General features: G+C 60.8%; 2 protein-coding genes across 2 annotated transcripts; one reads left to right on the top strand and one right to left on the bottom strand.

Moving 5' to 3' along the window:
• Positions 1 to 461: 461 nt before the first annotated feature.
• On the bottom strand, positions 462 to 12,414 carry CRELD2 (cysteine rich with EGF like domains 2). The gene is made up of 17 exons (XM_044679285.1): positions 12,339 to 12,414; positions 11,976 to 12,055; positions 11,351 to 11,447; positions 10,380 to 10,475; positions 10,120 to 10,269; positions 9,415 to 9,565; positions 9,252 to 9,372; positions 8,806 to 9,186; positions 7,725 to 7,807; positions 7,105 to 7,215; positions 5,828 to 5,919; positions 4,836 to 5,012; positions 4,586 to 4,681; positions 2,419 to 2,502; positions 2,203 to 2,298; positions 1,713 to 1,856; positions 462 to 757 (listed from the first exon to the last, which is right to left on the bottom strand). The coding sequence occupies exons 1-17, from the start codon at positions 12,412 to 12,414 to the stop codon at positions 708 to 710; spliced, it is 2,085 nt and encodes a 694-aa protein (XP_044535220.1). The 3' UTR covers positions 462 to 707.
• Positions 9,894 to 17,080, top strand: ALG12 (ALG12 alpha-1,6-mannosyltransferase). The gene is made up of 10 exons (XM_044677502.1): positions 9,894 to 9,996; positions 12,316 to 12,574; positions 12,678 to 12,810; positions 14,756 to 14,929; positions 15,007 to 15,201; positions 15,641 to 15,744; positions 15,886 to 16,109; positions 16,227 to 16,396; positions 16,480 to 16,555; positions 16,765 to 17,080. The coding sequence occupies exons 2-10, from the start codon at positions 12,413 to 12,415 to the stop codon at positions 16,994 to 16,996; spliced, it is 1,470 nt and encodes a 489-aa protein (XP_044533437.1). The 5' UTR covers positions 9,894 to 9,996; positions 12,316 to 12,412; the 3' UTR covers positions 16,997 to 17,080.
• The last annotated feature ends 3,167 nt before the right edge of the window (positions 17,081 to 20,247 follow it).

Below are 20,247 nucleotides of genomic sequence, written 5' to 3'. Positions count from 1 at the left end.
AACCCCAACGGCTGTTCTCCTGCCTTGGAGCGGATACTTATACTTTGCCACATCTGAGCTACATTCCCAGCATCCTTTTAGGTATGAATTTATTCACTTTTACTCCTACATATTGCTTCTTAGAGAGAAGGTAAGGTTGTAAATAAAAGAGATAGAAATTATGGCAGTTAAGAAGAGATCAATAAAAATCTATTTTTTAAAAAGTCATGGGCTGGTATCTATTTATAGGAAAGGACCTAAAAACCTGTAAGTCTGAAGGAAAAAATTTAAATTAAGAAAGAACTTATTTATTCATGGAGGGGTGTCCAATGTGAGGAGCTTAGCCTCAGCTTGCCTTCTTCCCCAGAAACAGATATTCCCACAAAAGGGAATTCCACACAGGGGTGCTTCTTTTTCAAACTCTGAAATTTGGCCATTTTCAGTTTGTTCCTTTTAAAATGAGCGAATCCATGGAACTGCTATCCTTGTCCACCTTCCAGAGTCAGTTTTATTACAAAGAATGGTATCAAAATAGAGGACAAAATCTATTGTTTATGAAGGAGAGAAATGCAGCTTTTGAAAGGGCCCATCCAATAAGAAGAGCCTGCAGTGGGGCGGGCAGTGGGGGCAGCCAAGGAGCCCTGGGAACCGCAGGCTCCTTCTCCCGCCAGTTTCCATCTGAATAATTTAAGTCCAAGATCAGTGTCGAGGCTGGAGGTGGCGGCGGGTCACAAGTCTTCATGTGAGGAGGATGCTGGCCCAGCTTCCTGCTGCTCTTCTGTCCAAAGCAAACCCATGTCAGATGGAAGCGCCCGCTAGGATGAAGGCCCATGGGGGAATGGGAGCCGAGTGGGGGAGACAGGAGGGCCAGCGCCCCACCCTCCATGCCCTCTTCCCTTGGTTCCTGTGAGGACCTGAGTGCTGGAGGGTGCCAGGGCCACCAGGGAGGGTCAGCCAAGCTCAGCTCAGCTCCTCATCCCACCATCACTGCCTCTGCCCATCCACCCCCACCCCATGGGCAGCCCCTCCAGACTTGCTGCCATACAGGACAGGTCCGGAGCCCTGGCAGAGGGTGCTCTTTGAGCCCCTTCCCACACCCACACCAGGGCTGTCCCTCCTCCTCCGGTGTCCTGGCCTCCAATAAAAGTTATTGTTCAGGGGACACCATTGACCTGGGTGCGCACCTCGGGAGATGCGTGCTGGCGAAGTGAGAACCACCCTAATATAGGCCCCACCATGGCTTCACCTATGAGATGGCCAGAGACCTCCACCTTCTTACTAGAAAATGGGTCACTTCAGACTAGGGATCCCCAAGACCAGGCTTTCCCAGACAAGTGTATAACATGCGGGCTCAAGGGTTCAAGGGTCACCTCTGGGACACACCAGCTGGGGGACAGGCCTCGAAGCCCTCAGTCCCAGAGACCCAGCAGCTCTCCCAGCTCCTTCCCTCAGCCACAGTGTGGGCTGGGGACAGCAGTTGCCCCCTCGAGGCCACCCAGGCTGGCATCTGCTCCCTCAAGCACAAACAGGGCACCTGTGGGGGAGGGGCAGAGCAACCTCTGCCCTGGAGAAACAGCCCCTGCTGGTACAGGGACCATGCCCTGGCCTGTGTGGGGACTAACGTGGGGGGGGGGGCACAGGCCCCCTAGAAATGGCCCAAAGGAAAAAGGCCTGAGCCCTGGGCCGCCCCCAAGTATTTCGGCATTTCAGTTCTGGCGGGAGGCACCACTCACCCTGGGCCTCTGGGGAGGGCACGCAAACTCCGTCTGTCTCCCGGAAGCCTTGGGTGCAGGCACACACGAAGCTGCCAGGGGTATTGAAGCACTTCTGGTGTTCCTGTGGACACGCCTCCTCGGGCTGGGCACACTCGTCTATGTCTGCGAAAGAAGCCCCACGAGCCTGTTAGGAAGGAGCCCCCCCAGCCCCCCCAGCGGGGAGGAGAGGCTGCCGGGTTCCAGGTTTAAAAAGAGGGGGTGGGGGTGGGGCCAGCGGCGCCTCAGGCCCTTCCGGCGGTGCGCCCTCTGGGCACGTGACTCTCTGGGCGGGCCTCCCCGAGGCCCCCCCCCTCTCCCCCCCTCCCCGGAAGCTCCCCCTGCTGACAGGACAGAGGCGCCAGGAGGGCATGGCGATGACAGACCATGGAAGGGCCGGGAAAAGGGATGCCCGGAAGCTCCCGGGCTCCATACCGAGGAGGCGGGGCCCCAGGACAGGCCCTTCACTCACCTCTACATGCCCCCGCTTCCAGGGCATAGCCCGGCGTGCAGCTTTTACAGTGCTCCGGGCCCTCGGCCACACAGCCCGCACAGCTGGAGTCACACGCTAGGAAGCAAAGAAAAGCCTCAGCCCTGGGCACGTGGCCGGAGCTTCCCGCCACTCCCGCCACTCCCTCCTAGCCCCGCCCCTGAGGAGGCGCCCAGAGAGCCGCCCTGGCGGACAGACCTTGGCAGGAGAAGGAGCCGTCGTTGTTGAGGCAGTAGGAGCCCTCGTCGCAGGCAGGCGCCTCCGCCGCACACTCGTCCACATCTGGAAGGGCAGGGGGTGGGGGCTGAACGCTGCTCGCCAGCCTTGGCACACACCAAAGGCTGGATCCAGCACCACCCTAGGGATCCGGGGCTCAAGCCCAAAGGCGGCACCGCCAAGGGCTCTGGGGGGCTCCGCCCACCTCGGCCTTGTGTGGCCTTGGGAGGGTCTTATGCCCTGGAGAGCCAGGGGGTGGCACAAAGGCCCGCAGGCAGGAAGCCAGCGCTCAGCCCCATGGCGAGGTACAACCAATCACCTCGAGGGACGCAGTCCAGAGGGAGCTGCCGCTTGAGCCGCCTCCTGGAAGGGGGTGCGGGAGCAGCAGGCCAGCGGCCATGGGGGGGGGGGGGAGAACCTCGGAAGACTAAAATTCTCCGGAAGCCAAAGACCCCCGGGAGAGGCCTGAGGCAGGGCAGTGCGGAGGGAGCCCTTCACACCTTAGGCTGGGAGCCTGGCCAGCAGACTCTCTCCCCGCTGATTCTCCTGATTCTCGGAGGGCTCCCCTGGTCTCCACCATCCCCTCTGGCTGCTGGTTCCCCTTCAGGTCACTGCCAAACCTCTCAGGAAACCAGGGCAGCGGAGGAAAGCCCGAGGACCCGCCATTTGCCTGGTCTCCTCTCCATGAAACAAGGGGCTTAACTAGCTGACCTCAGGCTGCTTCACCGCACTCCCCAGGGGAACAGAGGTGGAAGGCAGGGGAGGTCTGGCCCATGGGAGACCTGGGCCACCCACGTCCGCACAGCAGGGGTCTGGGGAGGGGGCAGAGGGTGCTTCGAGATCACCCTCCAGACTTGTCCAAGGTCCTGTGGGAGATGCTGACCAGGTCTGAGCTCAGACTCGGGTTAAGTTCTGGCTTTGGCCCATTTGGGGAACCTGAACCTGAACCTGAACTTCACAGCCTGGAAGTGGAGGTCTGGGTCACAGCCTCAGGACTCTGGAGAAATCCTGTCCCTCCAGGGCCTCACCTGTCCTGTAGGAGCCCCAGCAGCATCCTCCCCTACCCGGGGCTGCCCCTGCATGGCCCGGACCTCAGTGCCCAGGAGGGATGAGCTGGCAGGAGCTTGGCACTTCCCCTTTTGGGGGGGTGGGGCCTCTGGTCCCACCCACCCACGTGTGGCCGCAGCAGTGGAGAAGAAGCCAGCTCTGGTGTTGTCAGGCACAGAGCTGGAGGAGGAGGCGGAGGAGGCTGCCTGGTTGGCATCGCCCATGCCAGGGCAGCCAGTGCCCACCCCCTGCCACCCTGGGAGGCCAGGCAGAGGAGATGGGACCTCTAGACAGCCCACCCTTACAGAGCTGAAGATCTGAGTCTCACAGGTGGTGGAGGGGGAACGGATATCTAAGTCCCTGCTGGGTGCCCAGAACCATGGCAAGCACAGCGCCCTCCCCAAGTACCAAAGAGGGAGCCTGAGTGCTGGGCTGGGGCCTGGGCTCCCTCTCTGCAGGAGGGGAGCCCTAAAGGGATGCCTGAGCCCTGGGGGATGCAGCATCCCCCAGAAGGGAGGGTGGTCTCTGGGGCTGTTCCTGGGGATGAGGCAGGAAGTTTGCCCAGTGTGGTCAGATGTGCCAGGCTTGGGGGCTTCCTACCCCAACCTGAGGACCTGGCATGGAAGTCTGTGGGATTTGGGGGTCACTCTGGCACTAGGATCTAACTTCTCCAGAGCCTCAGCTTTCCCATCCCAGAAAATGGGTACTAAGATGTCTGAGCTCTGGACCTCCTGGGGGAGAGGGCTAGGTTTCGAGTAAGGAAGGCCTGGGTTCAAATCTGTGCTGAAGCTCATTATCATCAATAACATAAGGTAACAATGAATTGGCACTTTGCAATCATCTCATTTGATCCCCACAATACCCTTGGGAGTTAAGGGCTGTTATCATCCCCACTTTACAGATGAGGAAACTGAGGCAGGCAAGAACTGACAGTCACACAGCTCGTGAGTGCCTGAGGCAGAATCTGAACTCTTGGGCCAAGCCCCCTGTCTATGAGCAGTGTAACCTTGGGCAAGTCACCCTCCTCCCCAGCTGGCTACCTCAGTCTTCTCATCTGTAAAATGGGGTGAGTAAGCCACCCTCTGGGGCTGATCTGACTCACCGACACAGGCGTCTTCCTGTTGGACCCAGCCAACTTCACATTCTCCACAGTCCCTCGGGCTCGGGCCAGTGCAGGTCTTACAGGCCTGATGACAGACTGGAAAAGGGCATTTCAAAGTCTGGGTGCAGGGCTCCCTGGGGCCCTCCTTTGGGGGGCTCTCCGGGGCCCTTCTTTGGGGGAGCCTGAGTGGTCAAAGAAGCAGCATGAGGGAGGGGGGGGTCAGGAGGCAGGCTGGAGGCCCTCGGGTCACCTGTGCACACAGAGTGGGTGTCGTTCCTCCAGGAGCTGAAGTAGCCGTCGACGCAGTCCATGCAGAGGGGCCCGCTGTAGCCCAGGTGGCACGTGCACTTCCCATCCCCGCCACGGCTCCCGTCTCCATTGCAGTAACCGTTTCCCCGGCATGGCTGCTCAGCGCCCCCAGGACACTCTGGAGCCAGAGGAAAGGACATGTCCTTTGGGGCCTGCCAAGGGCCACCCCCAGCCCCAACCCCCTCGGGGCCGGGGCAAACCCAGCATGGTGCTACCCTGGGAGCTTGGAAGTGTTCCCAGCACCCACCCTTGGAGGAGGAGTGACCAGGCCCCTGCAAGAGTCACCCTGCTAAGTTTGGCCTTCACTGCCTGCTTGATCCCAGCCCTCTGGTCTTGCTGTATTTGGGGCCCTCCTAGACCTCCTGGAGCATTGCAGCCTTGGGCTTCCTGGCTCTGCTGGGGGCCACATGCCACCTTCTCAGGGAAGAGAAACGTCTGAGAGGCGGGGCCCCTGGATGGCCCAGGTACAGGCCCCCAATATCTAAAGAAGTCTAATAGGCAGGTACACAGAAGGTGGCTACTTCTCATTTTCCTGAGGGTTTGGGGGCTCCTGGACCCCTGAAAGCCCCTCAGGTCAGAGGGCCGAGTCACCTGTTCAGACATCCCAATGCCTGGGCAGGCTAGTCGCCACCTCCATCCAAATTCTCTCTGACTAATGACCATAGGCAGAATGACCACCATGAGGCTCAATGTCCCAGGGGCAAACCAAAGTCCAGAAAAGTCCAATGAACTCAGCCAGCCAAGGTGCCAGAGCAAAGAGGAGGCCACAATTCACACGCAGAACTATGGAGGGTGCAGAAGGGGGCCCTTCACACATTCATTTATTTATTCACTCATCCGGATTTAAGGAGGCTCCTCAGCATGCCAGGCCAGGGGCAGGGGCACTTCCCTCCCAACAGGGTCTTTGGCCGGCAGGCTGGGGCAGGCACGTACCAAGGCAGTCTGGTCCGTAGGTTCCCGAAAGGCAGCAGACTTGCAGGGTTTCCACACAGAACCACCTGAAGAGCTCAGGATGTCTCTTCTTCCTGAGTAATGAAAAACAGGCTCTTCCTGTGAGGTACGGGCACACACCAGGCTCCCGACCAAGAAACCAGCCCACTGCACGGCCCCTGCAGGCCAGGGAGGGATGGCCCTCACAGGTGGCAGCTGGCAGCCCAGGTATTGCCGGGGCTGAGCTCTCTCCTGCGGGAGCCACTGCCGCCCGCTGCTGCTATGGGCCTGTCCCCACAAAGATCCAGGTCCGGCCCCTTCCTCACAGGATGACCTCAACAGAGCAGGCTGCCCCCCGGCCAAGCAAAGGCTGGCCTTCAGGCCTCCTCCCTACATCTGCAGCCTCCTTCCTCCTGCACTTGTTAATGGAGCGTGTCATTGTTCAAATACCCCAGACACATGTCCATGTGGCTCTGGTCATGTCCAGCCTCCTGACCCTGAGTGCCCAGAGGCTATGCAGTCCCAAGGGCCCTCCCCTTGACAGCCTGTGTTCCCCCAGGCTTGACCCTCCATCTCCAGCTCTGCCTTTGGATGAGCCACAAAGGACCTGGGCTGCCCCTCAGAAGCTAAGATTGAGCTCTGGGTGGGAGCATCGCTAGAATTGGGGAGTCTGAAAGGGCTCAAACCTCTCCTGAATCAAGAAAAGGAACACCCAAGGGAGTCCTGACCGACCTGCTCAGAGCGCCAGGCTTCTCTTCCCTGAAACCGGCCTCCTCAGCTGAGGCACTCTGGACGCCTCTGAGCGGCCTCAATCTTGGGGAGTTGCCGAGAGTCCTTTGCTGGGGCTGGAGCCCAGACTCACCCCCTGCTCTAAGGCCAGCTCCACACCCCACTGCCTCTCCTTACCACCTGAATGAGCAGCCCCGTCTGGAGAGGGCCAGCACTGACAAGTGTGTGTGTGGGGGAAACAGAGGAATGAGGTGGGCAAAATTAGCGTCCCATCCCATCTCACAGACGAAGAAACTAAATTCCCAAAGGTAAATGACTGCTCCACAGCCACGAGTCGGGCTCTTTCCTGACTCTAAGCCTGAGGTGCCTTCTGCTTGGCCATTGTGGGGTGCTCCTAGCACCCTGTGGGAGTCACCCCCAACCCTCAGCATCAAAGTGTCTTCCTAAAGGAACAAGCACTCCAGACCTCCCCTACCCTGCAATTCTCCTCCTTGACTCTGCACAGCCATGGACCCCTCCCCCACCGCCCCTGCCCCCCCACACCAACTTACTGTTTGAACCACCAGTTCTCGAGGTGCTCTTCATTATTTTCCACCATATTGTTACACTCAAAAGCGTCGCTCTCACACAGGCTTTCGATGATTTCTACCAGGCGAATTTCACTGGAATAGCAAAACCACAAGTCAGCACTGGGGGAAACAAAGGCCTTTAGCATCTGCTTAAGATAACGGGGGATGCCTGTAGGTGACAATGGGGAAGCAGCAGGGGGAAGAGCTCCTGACCCCCAAAGTGGTATTTATTTCTATCTAACTAGTAAAAAAAAAAAAAAGGAGATAAAAACCAGGATTCTTCTCCTTCACTAGCCAAAGCATCATTTCTCAAGTCCTTACTTGTGGTGGGGGCCGATGACATCATCAAAATGTCCCTTGGGGGGTGCCTCTTGAGGCTGTGGTACCACCCCCACCTATGAAATTCTGCTCTTTGGCCTTCTCTAAGTCGCACATAGAAGACTTTTGAGACAGGATGGAGGCCTTCCTGGGACCCCTGGCATAGCCACTGAGCTGTCCCCTCTATCAGCTCCCTCATTTTCATCCTGTACCCCTTTTCTCTCCTCATGCAGATGACAGGACTGGTGATGACAGAAGTCAAGGCCAGGCACATCTGGACATACCTAGACTCATATTTGGATAGTGTCTTCTCTTCCCATGCTGTGTTTCCACCACCAAAATTTTTCTTTTCTGTATTTGCCAACCCCTGCCAAAAAGAAAACCCAGAATATATATTCAGTGAATGATATTTTCCCAGGAAACCAGCTCAACTATAACTTTTATCTGGAGAAGTCCAGAGGCCTTGAAATAGTCCCTCTCATCTTCCCAGGTGGCCCACTGGGCAGCAGGAAGCCCAGGAAAACTCCTGGCCTGTGGGCATTTAACAGGCAGCCTTAAGAGAAAAAAATCTATTGTTTTTCTCACATTTCAGCACCTTGGATACTAGTTTAATTTGGAGCTAGAAAGGGCCACAGAAGCTTCTGGTCCAACCCAGGACTAGGAAACCCCTTGACTGATAATCAGCATTTATGAAGTGCTCACTGTGTACAAGGCACTTTAGTAAGCCTTGGGGGGCCATACCAGAGCTATAGAAAGTTGGGACCAAAGGCCTCCTAGAGTCTGTGGGCTTGGCCTGCACCTTGAAGGAAGCCCTAGCAGCTAGCAGGTGAAGGTGACATGGTGGGTAGACAGGCAATTGTCCACAGGGCAATGAATGGTCATGCAGATGCCCAGTGATGGAGCTCCGGACCTCCTGAGACATCCTGCTGTCCCCAAAGCTCTAACAGTCTGAGGCTGACGTGGGTCAGTCCTCAAACAAGGCTTGTCATCCAGCTCTCCCTATGAGAGCTTCCCAGGCTCTGGGGGCTCTCTTGGTACCCCAGTGCCTCTCAGCTGTCACCAGCTAAGAGCCACTTTTAAATTCTCCCACCAACTGTATGGATGACCAACAGGCAGCCAGAATCTGCCAAGGACAGCTCTGGGAATTACTGGATCCCAGATGAAGGGCTAAAGACCAGGAGGCCAACCCACCATGTTACAGATGAGGAAACTGAGGATCGAAGTCAATAGGGAGGAGGGGGAGAAGCAGGCTCTGCCTCAGACAGTGAAGGGAAAGGTGCCTTCCCTCCCCCAAGTGTGAGAAGCCAGCCCATTCCAGGTACCTCCTCGAATCCCAGGCTTCCCCCGCCGCCCCCAGCCCCGCACCTTGTGGAACTGATCCACGATGTTCCTGCAGACTGTGCACGGCTTGTGACTGGTGGAGGAAGAGGCGGAGGGGAGTGGGGCCACGGCCAGCAGGAACAGGAGCGGGGGCAGCAGCAGGAGCAGGAGCCGGGGCCAGAGGCTCTGCCCCTGGGAACTCGGAGCAGGCATGGTCCCGACAGGACAGCGGAACCGAGCAGGGAGGAAAGGACTGGAGCCGGGGCTGCGGAGGAAGAGGAGGACGAGAAGGAAGGGGAGATGCAGGGCCAATGGACACACAGGAGGAGGGGCTGGGATCAATGGGAGAGAGGGAGGAGAGAGGAGGGCTCCGGGATCACTATGGGGAGGAGGGAAAAGGGCTCCAGGATCACTGGGGGAGGAGGGCTGGGATCAGCACTAGGGCTACGGGGTCCGCGGGAGCCGGGAAAGGGAAAGCTCCGCCTCGGCGCCTGGGCCGGTCCCAGAGCGGAGCCGGCTCGGGACCGAAGCCCCAGGAGCTCTAGCTCGCGCAGCCGCACGAAGGGCCGACCAGGCCCCACCCCCGCGCTCAGAAGCCGGGTACCTTCGGCACTGGGCCTATTTCACTGGAACTTGAGCCAAGCCCCACCCCACCCGCCAGCCCTCAGACCACCATTGGACGAGAGGTCGCCGCGCTGCGAGAACATGAACGAATCGAATCTCGCCAACGAACGTGGGCCAATGAGAGAGGCCCGTGTCAGCACAAAGGCCGCGTTGTAGTTCCGAAACCTCTGGCGGGGTGGAGCTGAAGGTAAGGCAGGCTGGGGGTGGGGAAATACTGCCCACTCCCGCCCTGCCCCAGGAGTTCCGTCACGGAGAGTGGCCATCTTGAGTAGGGGCAGAAGCAGTAGCTTCTCGTCCTTGTGGCGCCATGTTTGGTGAGGGTCGCACCTCCCTAGGTCCTTAAAGGGCCAGACGCCGGCGTCCTCCTGGTTCTTGGCCCTTCTACGCTCGGATCACCCCGCCCCTCAAGAGCCACTCCGCGACCGTTAGCCTCAGGCCGCGCGTGCGCTACGCCACACCACGCCACGCATCGCCGCGCCACGCCAGCTGGACGCGACGAGCGCCACAGGGCTGGAGCCATTCCCTTCTCCGAGGCGGGAGCCGGAACCGGAGCGGGAGCCAGAGGAGAGCTGGGCAAGTAGCTGAGCAGAGGAGGAGGCGGCGGCGGCGGGGGTGAGGCTAGGGTGGGGCCCAGGGACTGACACGTGGCGGGCTTGGGCGCCGGGAGGACGGCATCCCTGTAGTGAGCACGATCTGGGCAAACGCGCGGTCCTCCTGCGGCTCTTCCCGCCGGACCTGTGGGACCGCAGCGTGGTCCGGGGTGGAGGGGGCCAGCGGTCGGGACGGTGTAAGGCCCTTCCCGGCCCCCGCCGACCTTACTCCAGTATCGGCTATACGATATCGAAGCACGACCTCGGACCCAGGTCACGGCTTTGGTGAGCCTATCTTACAGGAGGGGGACGGAGGCAGGCGGAGGGCACGGGACTGTCTCCGAGACCCTCGGCCCTTTCCTTAGCAGGGGGAGGCAGGGATGAGGCGCCCCAGATGATTCTCACTTGGGGACTGAACACCACACTTTGCAGATGAGGAGACGGAGGCGGCCGCGGGGGCTATCGCCACTCCCAGGGGCCGAACTTCTAGAGTGGCTGCTCCTACTTACCGGAGGCAGTCTTTAAGCTGGAAGGTTTTCGCTTGGCTCGCGGCACGTGTTTGATTTTTAATTAAAAGCCATTTTGAAAACTTGCTGTTTTCCCCTATTGTTTAAAAAACGATTTGCCAAAGGCCGCTGGACTCCAAAGTTTTTTACAGAGCACCCCCCAGCTCCACCCTTTAGCCCGGTTTGCCATCCTTGAGGAGCGCAGGTGGCGCACAGCGTCTATGAAGGGCCTACTATGTGCCAGGCCCAGCCCCTGCCCCAAGGGGCACAGCCTGTGGGAGAGAGCAGGCAGCAGCCATCCCGACCAGCTGTGTGCGGGATGAATTGGAGAAAAGGGGGAGGGGGAAGAGCCAGAGATGGGCACAGCCAGGGGGCCAGAGGCCCAGGATCAAAGGGGATGTGGTGGGGTAAGAAGCCTGGCAAGGTCTAGCTTAGGAAGGGTTGGAATGCCAGGCAGAAGATTTTGTATTTGATTCTGGACAGGAGAGGGAGTTCCTGGAGCTTGTTGAGTCAGGAGTGGAAAGAAACTCACTTTAGTGGCTGCCTAGAAGATAGACTCTAGTGGGGGAAAGTTGGGTTGGGCAGGCAAGTGGGCAGGCTGGCCAGTCCTTGCCCTGGGCAGCACTTGCAAACATATTAAGGGTTTGATAGAGAAAAGAAATCCCCATGAGATGCTGCTGGGAAGCTGGTGTGAGAGGCCTTGGCACCAGAGTTCTTTAATAGGGTATAATACCTATCACAGAAGAGACAGATCCCCTCACTGTACGCCTTGCTCTTAGGAGAGCCATGCTGAGCTTCGGAGAGCTTGAACTTCCTTGATGTCTTAAGCCCTCAGCTTAATTGGGCCAGGGAATGCCAGTGAGCTCACACCCTCTGGTAACAGAATCTCCATTTCTGCTTCTCCAGTTGCTTCTCCAGTTTTCTGCTTCTCCTCTGTTGGACTCTCGATTCGGCCACTGCGGAGATTCTAAGTGTATTCCCACAGGCTGTTTGGCCACTTTCATGACAAACTGTAGAATGGATTCTCCTTGCAGCCTGGCATAGTGAAAAGAAAATTCAGCTCAGAGTTGGGAGTTTGGGTTTGAATCCTGGCTCTGACCAGGGGCAGTTACTTGGCCTCTCTGATCCACAATCTCCCCACCTATAGAATGTTATATTAACATTAAGTTAATGTTGACATTGTCCACGCCTTGGGGCAGTTGGGAAGAGAATTTCATCAGCTTAAGTTTTGTTGCTTTAAAGTTTTTAATCCCAGGAGACCGTGGTGTCTCTTCCTTGACACACATCTGGACTTCTGACAAGAGTATCTGAGTGCTTGGTTTGGGGGTCCCTGTGCTGGCACTTTGTTTTTGGGGTGGTGCTGCTCCACTGCTTCACACTATTCACCTCTCATTGGCTACAGACATTACAGATTTTCTTTCCATTTGGTGGGAAGTTACTGAACAGATTCTCCCATCAGCCATTGTCGCTTTGCTGTGGGCTTTCTGGTTCTTACCTGGCGGCTGGCATTTAGAAATACGCCCTTGGTTTTATTCCTCCTCTCATGCCACAACCGTCCCAAGACCAGAAGCTGCCCTGGGGGGGGGGGGGTGGGATAGCAGAGGCTAGAGGGCCCCCAGGAATTGCATTAGCATGAGACTGCTAATCCTGGGACCCTGCTAGTGCCCTGGGTGGGGGGGGGGGGTCAGCGGCGTTTGCTCAGATGCCCAGATTTCGGGCTCTGAGGTTGAGCTTTCTCTCCCAGCTTCGAGCTGGCAGCCAGGAGAGGGCAGTTCACGGCACCGCCTGGTTTGGCACCGCCTGGTTTTTAATACGTTTCCTTGTCTTCCCCACAGGGCCTCATCTCTCCTCCTCCCACAGCAAGAAGGGCAGAGCTGGGCTTTTCTCCTCGCCAGCGCAGGCTCCCCAAAGCAGCCGTCCCTGTAAGCCACCATGGCCGGGAAGAGACAAGCCAAGCGACAGCCCCTCCTGCTCCTGCTGTTCATCGGTGCTGCCTTCGTCCACCTGGCCGCCTGCCCCTACGCCAAGGTGGAGGAGAGCTTCAACCTGCAGGCCATCCATGACCTCCTGTACCACCGTTGGGACCTGGACAAGGTGAGCGGGCTTCGGGGGAGGAGGGGAGCCATGGGACCCCCCCCCCCAGGCAGCGGCCCGGCGCCCCGTGGCCTCCTGGTAATTGTTTCCCTTTTCTTTGTAGTACGATCATCACGACTTCCCTGGGGTCGTCCCAAGAACGTTTCTTGGACCAATCTTAATTGCAGCCTTTTCCAGCCCTGCAATCTACGTGCTTTCCGTGCTGGAAATGTCCAAATTTTATTCTCAGCTGATAGGTAAGGAGCCTTGAAGAGGTGGGAGGCGCCTCTGCTTCCCCTGATGGCAGCGGCTAAGGAGCACTGAGTGCCTCATGTTCTGCTGGGCAGGGCCTCTGGGCTGGCCAAAGCTGGTTCTGTCTCTGGTGGGGACCCCCACTCTGTGCTGGGCGGACTGGCCAGGCCAACCCCAGAAGGGTTGGTACGTTGGAGATGCTTTGCTCTGGGCCGAGCCGGAAGCTTTGAGGTTTTATCTTCACGTTCTGGCCTGGCCCGGCCCGGCCCGGCCTCCTCAGCTGAGGCCAAGGGTTCGGATTCCTCGATGCAAGATTGCTCGGGTGATCCGCTCACACCGTTTCTCCCTCATTTAAAGATTTGTGGCGAGCACAGAAGGCAGCCGGGGCAGTCTCGGGCAGGTGGGCATCCCAGGGTGTGCTAGGAAGGAAACCTCCTCCGTGTGTCCAACAGGGGCTTCTGGGAGGTCATCCCCGCGGCCCCCCCACAGCATCTGTAAATCGCAGCCTCCAGAGCTGGGCCCAAGCTGGACAGGGAGAGATTTTCTTTGTAGATTCTCCTCCTGTGCACTCTGGTGGCTGACTCTGGGGTGCTGGTCACTGTGGTCACTCTGAGCTGGGGGCAGCACAGGGGACATGAAGCATCTCCATTCAAAACTCAAGATTCCCATGGGGGCAGCTGGGCAGCTCAGTGGATTGAGAGCCAGGCCTAGAGACGGGAGGTCCTGGGTTCAAAGCCAGCCTCAGACACTTCCCAGCTGTGTGACCCTGGGCAAGTCACTTGACCCCCATTGTCTATCCTCACCACTCTTCTGCCTTGGAGCCAATACACAGTATTGACTCCAAGACGGAAAATGAGGTTTTAAAAAAAACCAACAAAAAAAGCGAGATTCCCGCTCTTGGATGCTGGAGGACCGTTAGCTGTGTCAGGTGTAAGTGGGGGGGGGGTGGCCCCCTCCCCACTGGGAAGCTTGGTGACTCCTGTTCTGTCCTAGCCACGACTGGCCTCCTGGAGGCCTGGAGAGTTGAGCCTTTTGCCCCGAGTGCCCTCGGGCTCCGGCCCCTCCCACTCCTGTGTGAGGAGGCTTAGCAGTGGGAGGCTTCAGGTTCCCTTCATTAGATGGCCCACAGGGCTGGGACCTGGACCAGGCCCCCAAGGGAGGGAGGGAGGGCTGCTCCCAGAGGCACTTGGGGCCCAGGGCTGTGGGCAGTGTGCAGCCAGGGAGCTCCCCGGGCCTCCTGCCCCCACTGACCAGTGAGGTGGCCTCTCTCCATCTGTGTGAGCGGTCATCTTGGGTGCCAGCCTGGTTGGTGAAGGCTTTGGGGTTCATCACTCTGTGGGCAGATTCCCGAGTGCTGGGGACATAAGACTTAGCGAGGGTAGCCTTGGGGTGTGGCCCAGGCTTGTGGCCACAGCGTAAGGGTCTAATGGCTCTGAAGAGGGAAGGAAGGAAGGCTTCCTGGAGGAGGTGGCGGTGATGGCGTGTGAGCTAGGACTGATGAGACAGGATCAGGGTGAAGCTCAAGGCATTGCAGCCAGGCTGGAGAACTGTTTGGCCTTGGTGTCCCCCATGGGCTCCGGGATCTCAGGAAAGGCCTCCCCAGCTAGCACCTGCTCTTGGTACAGGGCAGGCTGGGAAGGCGAGGGCTGCTTGGGGCAGAGAGAGGATGCTGGAGCACGAGGCCAGGAGGCGGGCCCGAGGGGAGGAGAAATGAAGGAAGAATATCTGCATGGGCCATGGGGGGGGAGGGGTCAGAGGGCACCGCAAGGGGCGGTGCTAGGCCGGCTGCTGTGGTAACGGGGAGCTCTGGGGCCAGCCTCCCCAGCCACGGGATCGAGGGATCGGCCTATTGTGGTGCTCTGCGGTGGATGGAGTGCCAGGCGGGGGTCCTGGCGCGCCACAGAGGCCGCTCCCGCAGAGCCGGCGTTCTCGTGTCTTCCTGGCCCACAGTGCGAGGGACCCTCGGGCTCGGCGTCATCCTTGGGCTCTGGAAGCTGCAGAAGGAGGTGCGGCGACAGCTGGGGGCCACCGTGGCCACCGTCTTCTGCCTCATCACGGCCAGCCAGTTCCACCTGATGTTCTACTGCACGCGCACCCTGCCCAACGTGCTGGCCATGCCCGTGGGTACGTGGGCCTAGGGGGGCGGGGGCCGTCCGGGCCGGCTCGCGCTCGGCCACTCACCCCCCGCTCTGTGTCGGCAGTGCTGCTGGCCCTGACGGCCTGGCTGCAGCAGCGGCGGGCGCGCTTCATCTGGCTCTCTGCCTTCGCCATCATCGTGTTCCGGGCCGAGCTGTGCCTCTTCCTGGGCCTCCTGCTGCTGCTCAGCCTGCTCAGTCGGAAGGTGTCCCTCACCAAGGTGCTGGGCCACGCCATCCCCGCCGGGGCCGTGTGCCTGGGTGAGTGCCGCCTCCGGGCCGCCGTGGTTAGGGGGGAGGTCACTGCTCCGGGAAGACGGAGGCCCCGGATCCCGCCAGCGGCCCAGTCTCTGCCCCTTCTCGACCCCCAGAGCAGCCGCGAGGGCCGGGCCGTCTGGCCTCATCTTCTCTCCCCGTCCCTGGCCTGCCCGCATGTGCATGATGAGCCCCCCAAAGGCCTTGGGCCGTCTCTGCTCACAAGTGTGGGGGGCTTCCTGGGCGTCGGGGCGTCCTTCCCAGCCCGGCCCCCGCCTTCTCCCAAGCGTCTCTGGTTAAGGCCATCCATCCACCCCCCCGATGCGTGGCTCTGCGAGGGCCTGAGAGCGTCCCTGGCCCAAAGGGCTCTTTGGGGCTCTTTGGGGCTTCCTGGCGGCCGGCCCCGGGCGGATTCGCCCGCTGAAGAAGGTTCTCTCCTCGCCAGGCCTCACGGTGGCCGTAGACTCCGTGTTCTGGAGGCGCGTCCTGTGGCCGGAGGGCCAAGTGCTCTGGTATAACACCGTGCTGAACCGGAGCTCCGCCTGGGGCGTATCCTCGGGGCTGGGGCAGCTGCTGGGGGGGGGGGAGCCCCTGGATTGGGGGGGTCCCTGGGCTGTGGGGAGGGATTCTGGGCCCCCATCTGGCGGGAGGCCCCCTTTCCGGCCGGTGTGCTCCTTGACGACCCCCCAGACGGCGCCATTCCTGTGGTACTTCTACTCGGCCCTGCCGCGGGCGCTGGGCTGCAGCCTCCTCTTCATCCCTCTGGGCGTGGGGGACCGCCGGACGCGGCTGCTGCTGGTGCCCGCGCTGGGCTTCGTCTTCCTGTACTCGTTCCTCCCCCACAAGGAGCTGCGCTTCGTCATGTACGCCTTCCCCGTCCTGAACATCGTGGCCGCCAAGGGCTGCTCCCGCATGTGAGTCTCGGCCGGGCCGGCCCTCTTTCGGGGCTCCCCCAGAGACCCCTGAGGCCGTTGGGGGGGGGCGGGCGGGCCTGGGGAGGGGCGGCTCGGGGTGACGGGGCTCCCCCGCAGGCTCAACAACTACAAGAAGTCGTGGCTCTACAAGCTCGGCTCCCTGCTGGTCGTGGCGCACCTCGTGCTGAACGCCGCCTACTCGGCCACGTCACTCTACGTGTCCCACTTCAACTACCCCGGCGGGGTGGCCATCCAGAAGCTGCACGAGCTGGTGCCCCCCAAGACAGGTAGGCGGGGCCGGGCATGGACGGGCCGGGAGGGGGCCAGGAGGGGGCCGGCGCCACACCCACCGCCCCTCCCCCTCTTCCAGACGTGCTGCTCCACATCGACGTTGCCGCCGCACAGACGGGCGTCTCGCGATTTCTAGAGGTCAACAAAGACTGGACGTACGTATGCGGCCGGACTCTGGGGCCGAGCCTCGGCCTCTGTTTGCCGGAAAGAACCCCACTTTGTGACTGATTCGCTGTTTAAATAACAACATGGTGGGGGGCTTCCTAGACCCTCTGAATAAGGGCAGCGCCCCACTTCCCCTGGTGTGGCCGGAGACAGGCGGGGTGACGCCCGGGCCGGCGGTCACCGTCTGGCTCTCCGGCAGGTACGACAAGAAGGAGGGCCTGCAGCCCGGCGCGGGGCCCATCATGGCCTACACGCACCTGCTCCTGGAGATGGACCCGCTGCAGCTGTCGCACTACAAGCACACCCACCGCGTGCTGGCCAACATCGCGGGCACGGCGGGCGTCCGGCTCAACCTCACCAAAGTGCCTCCCTTTGACCTGAACTTGAAACCCAAGTTGGTGCTTCTGGAGAGGCTGCTGAGGCCCTCGTGAGAGGGGCCGGAGCGTCGGGCCGCCGACCCGGGACGCCGCGTCGAGGCCGGCTTTTCAGTGAGGCGCGGACGGCGCGGCCGACGGGACCCGAGACCCGCCTCCGGGCCCACAACAAACCCTTTCGTGCCGATCGGGAGGGGCCTCTCGCCCCCGGGGACGGCGTCCACTCTGCGTGGCAGCTCCACCGTCCACCGGGGCCTCGTCCACTTCTCCGGGATTGGAGGCCAGAAAGCGGGGCCCCTGCAAGGATCCTCAGTCAGGCAGCGGATGCCCCCCCTGCCACAATCATGTGGGTCTAGGCGAGGGCCCTGAGGCAGGGGGCTCCCCCCCCCCCAATCCCCCCTCTGGGTCCCGTTTCTGTCCTCTCTGAGACGGCACCAGCCTGGCTGAGCGAGGAAGCGAGCCGCACCGGTCCAAAGTAAAGGAATTTTCTTACTCCGCGTCCACAGAAGGTTTTGTGCTCAGTGGGTGGACGGGAGGGGGGACGAGGCCCCTCGTGTAAACAGCTGCAGGTAGGTGGGAATTGGGGGCAGCCAGGGGACCCCCAGGGAGAAGGGCCCAGGCAAGGGTCCGAGCGGCGAGAAGAGGATGAAAGGACTGGCAGGGCCTCCCCTTATCTCTGCTGGGGACACTCCGTCCGAGAAGGGACCCCCGAGGGCCTGCCTTGACCCTTGAGGTCAGCCCATGGAGCTGCAGTAGGCCTCGGTGTCAGAACGGGAGCTCCCTGCAGCCAGAGGGGCTGCTGAGGTGGTCTGCAGGCCTTGTGAGGCCCCCGAGCCCCGAGGGTCACCCCTTCCCAGCCGAGGGCCAGGCCACCCCAGGCCCCAGATCTGCCCTCGTGCAGTGGTCAGTGCCCAGCCCAGACCCCTCTCCTGCCCTGTATGTTCTGCTGTTGGCTAGCTCAGGACCCGATGGGCAGGCCCTGGCCCCAGCCTGGGGCGGCGGAAGAGAAGGGAGCCCAAGCACATCTGAGCTGGGCCATCGTCCACTTATGGGGGACTTTATCTGTAAAAGGGGGTACCTCCACTCCTGAACACTGCAGAAGTGGACCGTCTGGGGCAGCACCATAGCATCCGGGCCTTTGGGTCTAAGCTCCAAGATGCGTCCCCCTCCAGGCCGTGGCATCGATTAAGGGCCTGCTGTGTGCCTGGCACTGCCAGGAACCTCATACAGAAAGGGGCAGAAGCCAGTCCCTGCCCTCTGGGAGCTCCCAGGCTAATGGGGGAGGCCCGAGGGGTCAGCCCATAGCCCGGCAGGGCAGCAGGACACAGGAAGAGATCACAGCTTCGACCTTCCTGATTTTCAGGTCTGCAGCCTCCAACCTCCAGCCTCACCTGGGAGGCAGAGACTGCTGCGCCTCCAAGCCCCAGAGCCAGAAGGCCGGCCCTGTGCCCGGCAGGAACGGCAGTGTAGACTTCAGGGCCCGCCTCCCCAGTGCCCAGGACAAAAGGGCAGCCTCAGCCCGGCCCCTCCACCTCTGGGCGGCTTAACTTTTCCTTCTAGCCCCACGTCTGTCCTAATCCGCTCCCTGCCCCACGTGCCCCGGCGACCCGCCTGGCACCCAGCCCGTTCCCTGTCCAGGCCGCCCTCTCCAGAGGCCAGGCCTAGGCCTTGCTCCAAGCTCCAGAGGCAGCTCAGTTCTCCAAGGGAGATGGGGAGTCTCAGCCTTGGTTTCCCCTGGCCTTCTGGGTCACCAGAGCACATGGCCCCAGGCCTGGCCTGGAGTGGGGAGCAGGGGAGCCTCCGAACCCAGCCCAGCAGACAAGGGACAAGGCAGCCTCAGCTTCCCGCTCTGAAAAATGGGGGCCAGGCCAGGCAGTCTCCCTAAGGAGCTCCTGCTCTCCCTTGAGCAAGTCCTGTCCCCTCCTGGGGCTCCTCTGTGGGGCCAGCTCCCTGAGGAGACCCCAGCACCCCATGAAAAGGGAGCGGGGGGCGATGCTCAAAGGTTTGCAGAAAGCTTTCCCAAAGACAGCTCTGGAGCTCAGGCTTTTAGGATTTGTTTTACAGAAGAGGCCCAGGAAGATGGAGCCAGGAAGTATCTGGGGCTGGATTAGAACTCGGGCCTTCCTGTCATCTGGTCAGGTGTTCTGTCTGGCGAGCGAGGCACTGAATGACTAAGGTAGAAAAGGGGAGAACAAGCAAACCCCGAGGCTGCTTCGGCCCCCAAACCCAGAGGAGTCGCAGTTTAATACCCGGGACCCACATGCCAGGCTGGCTTTGGAGGCCTCGGGAGCCTCCTGGAAATCAGACGTGGGGAGACCGCTCAGGGCCCAGCCTCGAAGGACGGGCAGCATTTCAGCTGGCAGGGGGGAGGGAGACGACGCCAGCCCCAGATCAGACTCCCAGAAGCAGCGTCGGAGAAGAGGCAGGAAGGAGAGGAAACCAGCCACTTCCTGGAAGCCCACAAACTGTCCCCATTTCGTCCCGAGGCCAGCGTCAGATGGGGCAGAAGTTTCTCAGTCTCAAGCGGCCTCTCCTGTGCTCCCAGGAGTGGTTAGGGGAGCCGGGAAGACCGTGTGACGTCACGGGGCAAGGTGCCCCCTGCCCCAGGCCTGGGAGAAGAACAGCACGCAGAGGGAGGCGGCAGTGGGCACAAACTCACAGCTGTGAATGTTCCTGGGGCTCGAAGCAGCTGGAAGGCGGCCGTGCCTGCCATCCAGGCCCCCTCCATAAGGGGCAGATGGTGGGCATGGCGGTGTGCCACCCTCCCCTGCACGCCTGCAGCGGCCCCAGGGGCCGGGCCTTCACCGGCCTGCCCCATCTCCAGCCAGGTTTCCGCGTGCGTGTGCCTGCAGGGGACCCGAGTGACCTGGGACCGGCAGAGGGAGGCCGTCGCGTGCTCCGGAGTTGTGCCCTATGAATAGCCAGACGAAGCCAGGCCAGGAGTGTGTTCTTAAATGCCCCCCAGAGCCGGGCCTGGGTCAGCCATGGAGGTGGTGCAAGAAGATCCATGAGAATAAGGCCGGGAAGGAGGCGTCCCTTCAGTTCGGCTCTGCTTGGAGGAGCCTCAGAGCCTGGCATCCCCCCCACACCCCCCAGTGGCACGAGAAAGCAGCCACAGGCCGGCGGCCACAGGGACCTGGGCTGAGCTCATGGAAGGATTCTGAGGGCCGGCTCGGGAGGGCGCGTGTGCCGCCTGCAGACATGGTTCTGAGGCTCCCTCCGCTGACTTCTGGCGCCGCCACTGCCCAGCCTTCAGGGCCCTGCCAGTTCTCTGCCCTGCCCCACGCTCCTTCCCCCCCCCCCCCCCC

The sequence above is a fragment of the Gracilinanus agilis genome, chromosome 5 (assembly GCF_016433145.1).
Source record: "Gracilinanus agilis isolate LMUSP501 chromosome 5, AgileGrace, whole genome shotgun sequence".
Classification (NCBI taxonomy): domain Eukaryota; kingdom Metazoa; phylum Chordata; class Mammalia; order Didelphimorphia; family Didelphidae; genus Gracilinanus; species Gracilinanus agilis.
Note: the sequence above shows the minus strand (reverse complement) of the source record. Positions and strands in the feature narration are given on the sequence as shown.

Excerpts from the sequence above, each read along its gene's own strand:
- ALG12 (XM_044677502.1), top strand. The coding sequence starts at position 12,413 with ATGGCCGGGAAGAGACAAGCCAAGCGACAGCCCCTCCTGCTCCTGCTG. Across the intron at positions 14,930-15,006 it reads CGTGCTGGCCATGCCCGTGG|TGCTGCTGGCCCTGACGGCC; the intron begins GTACGTGGGCCT and ends CTGTGTCGGCAG. Across the intron at positions 16,110-16,226 it reads GCCAAGGGCTGCTCCCGCAT|GCTCAACAACTACAAGAAGT; the intron begins GTGAGTCTCGGC and ends GCTCCCCCGCAG.
- CRELD2 (XM_044679285.1), bottom strand. The coding sequence starts at position 12,414 with ATGGTGGCTTACAGGGACGGCTGCTTTGGGGAGCCTGCGCTGGCGAGG. Across the intron at positions 9,373-9,414 it reads GGTGGTCTGAGGGCTGGCGG|TGCCGAAGGTACCCGGCTTC; the intron begins GTGGGGTGGGGC and ends AAATAGGCCCAG. Across the intron at positions 2,503-4,585 it reads ACAGGAAGACGCCTGTGTCG|ATGTGGACGAGTGTGCGGCG; the intron begins GTGAGTCAGATC and ends CTGCCCTTCCAG.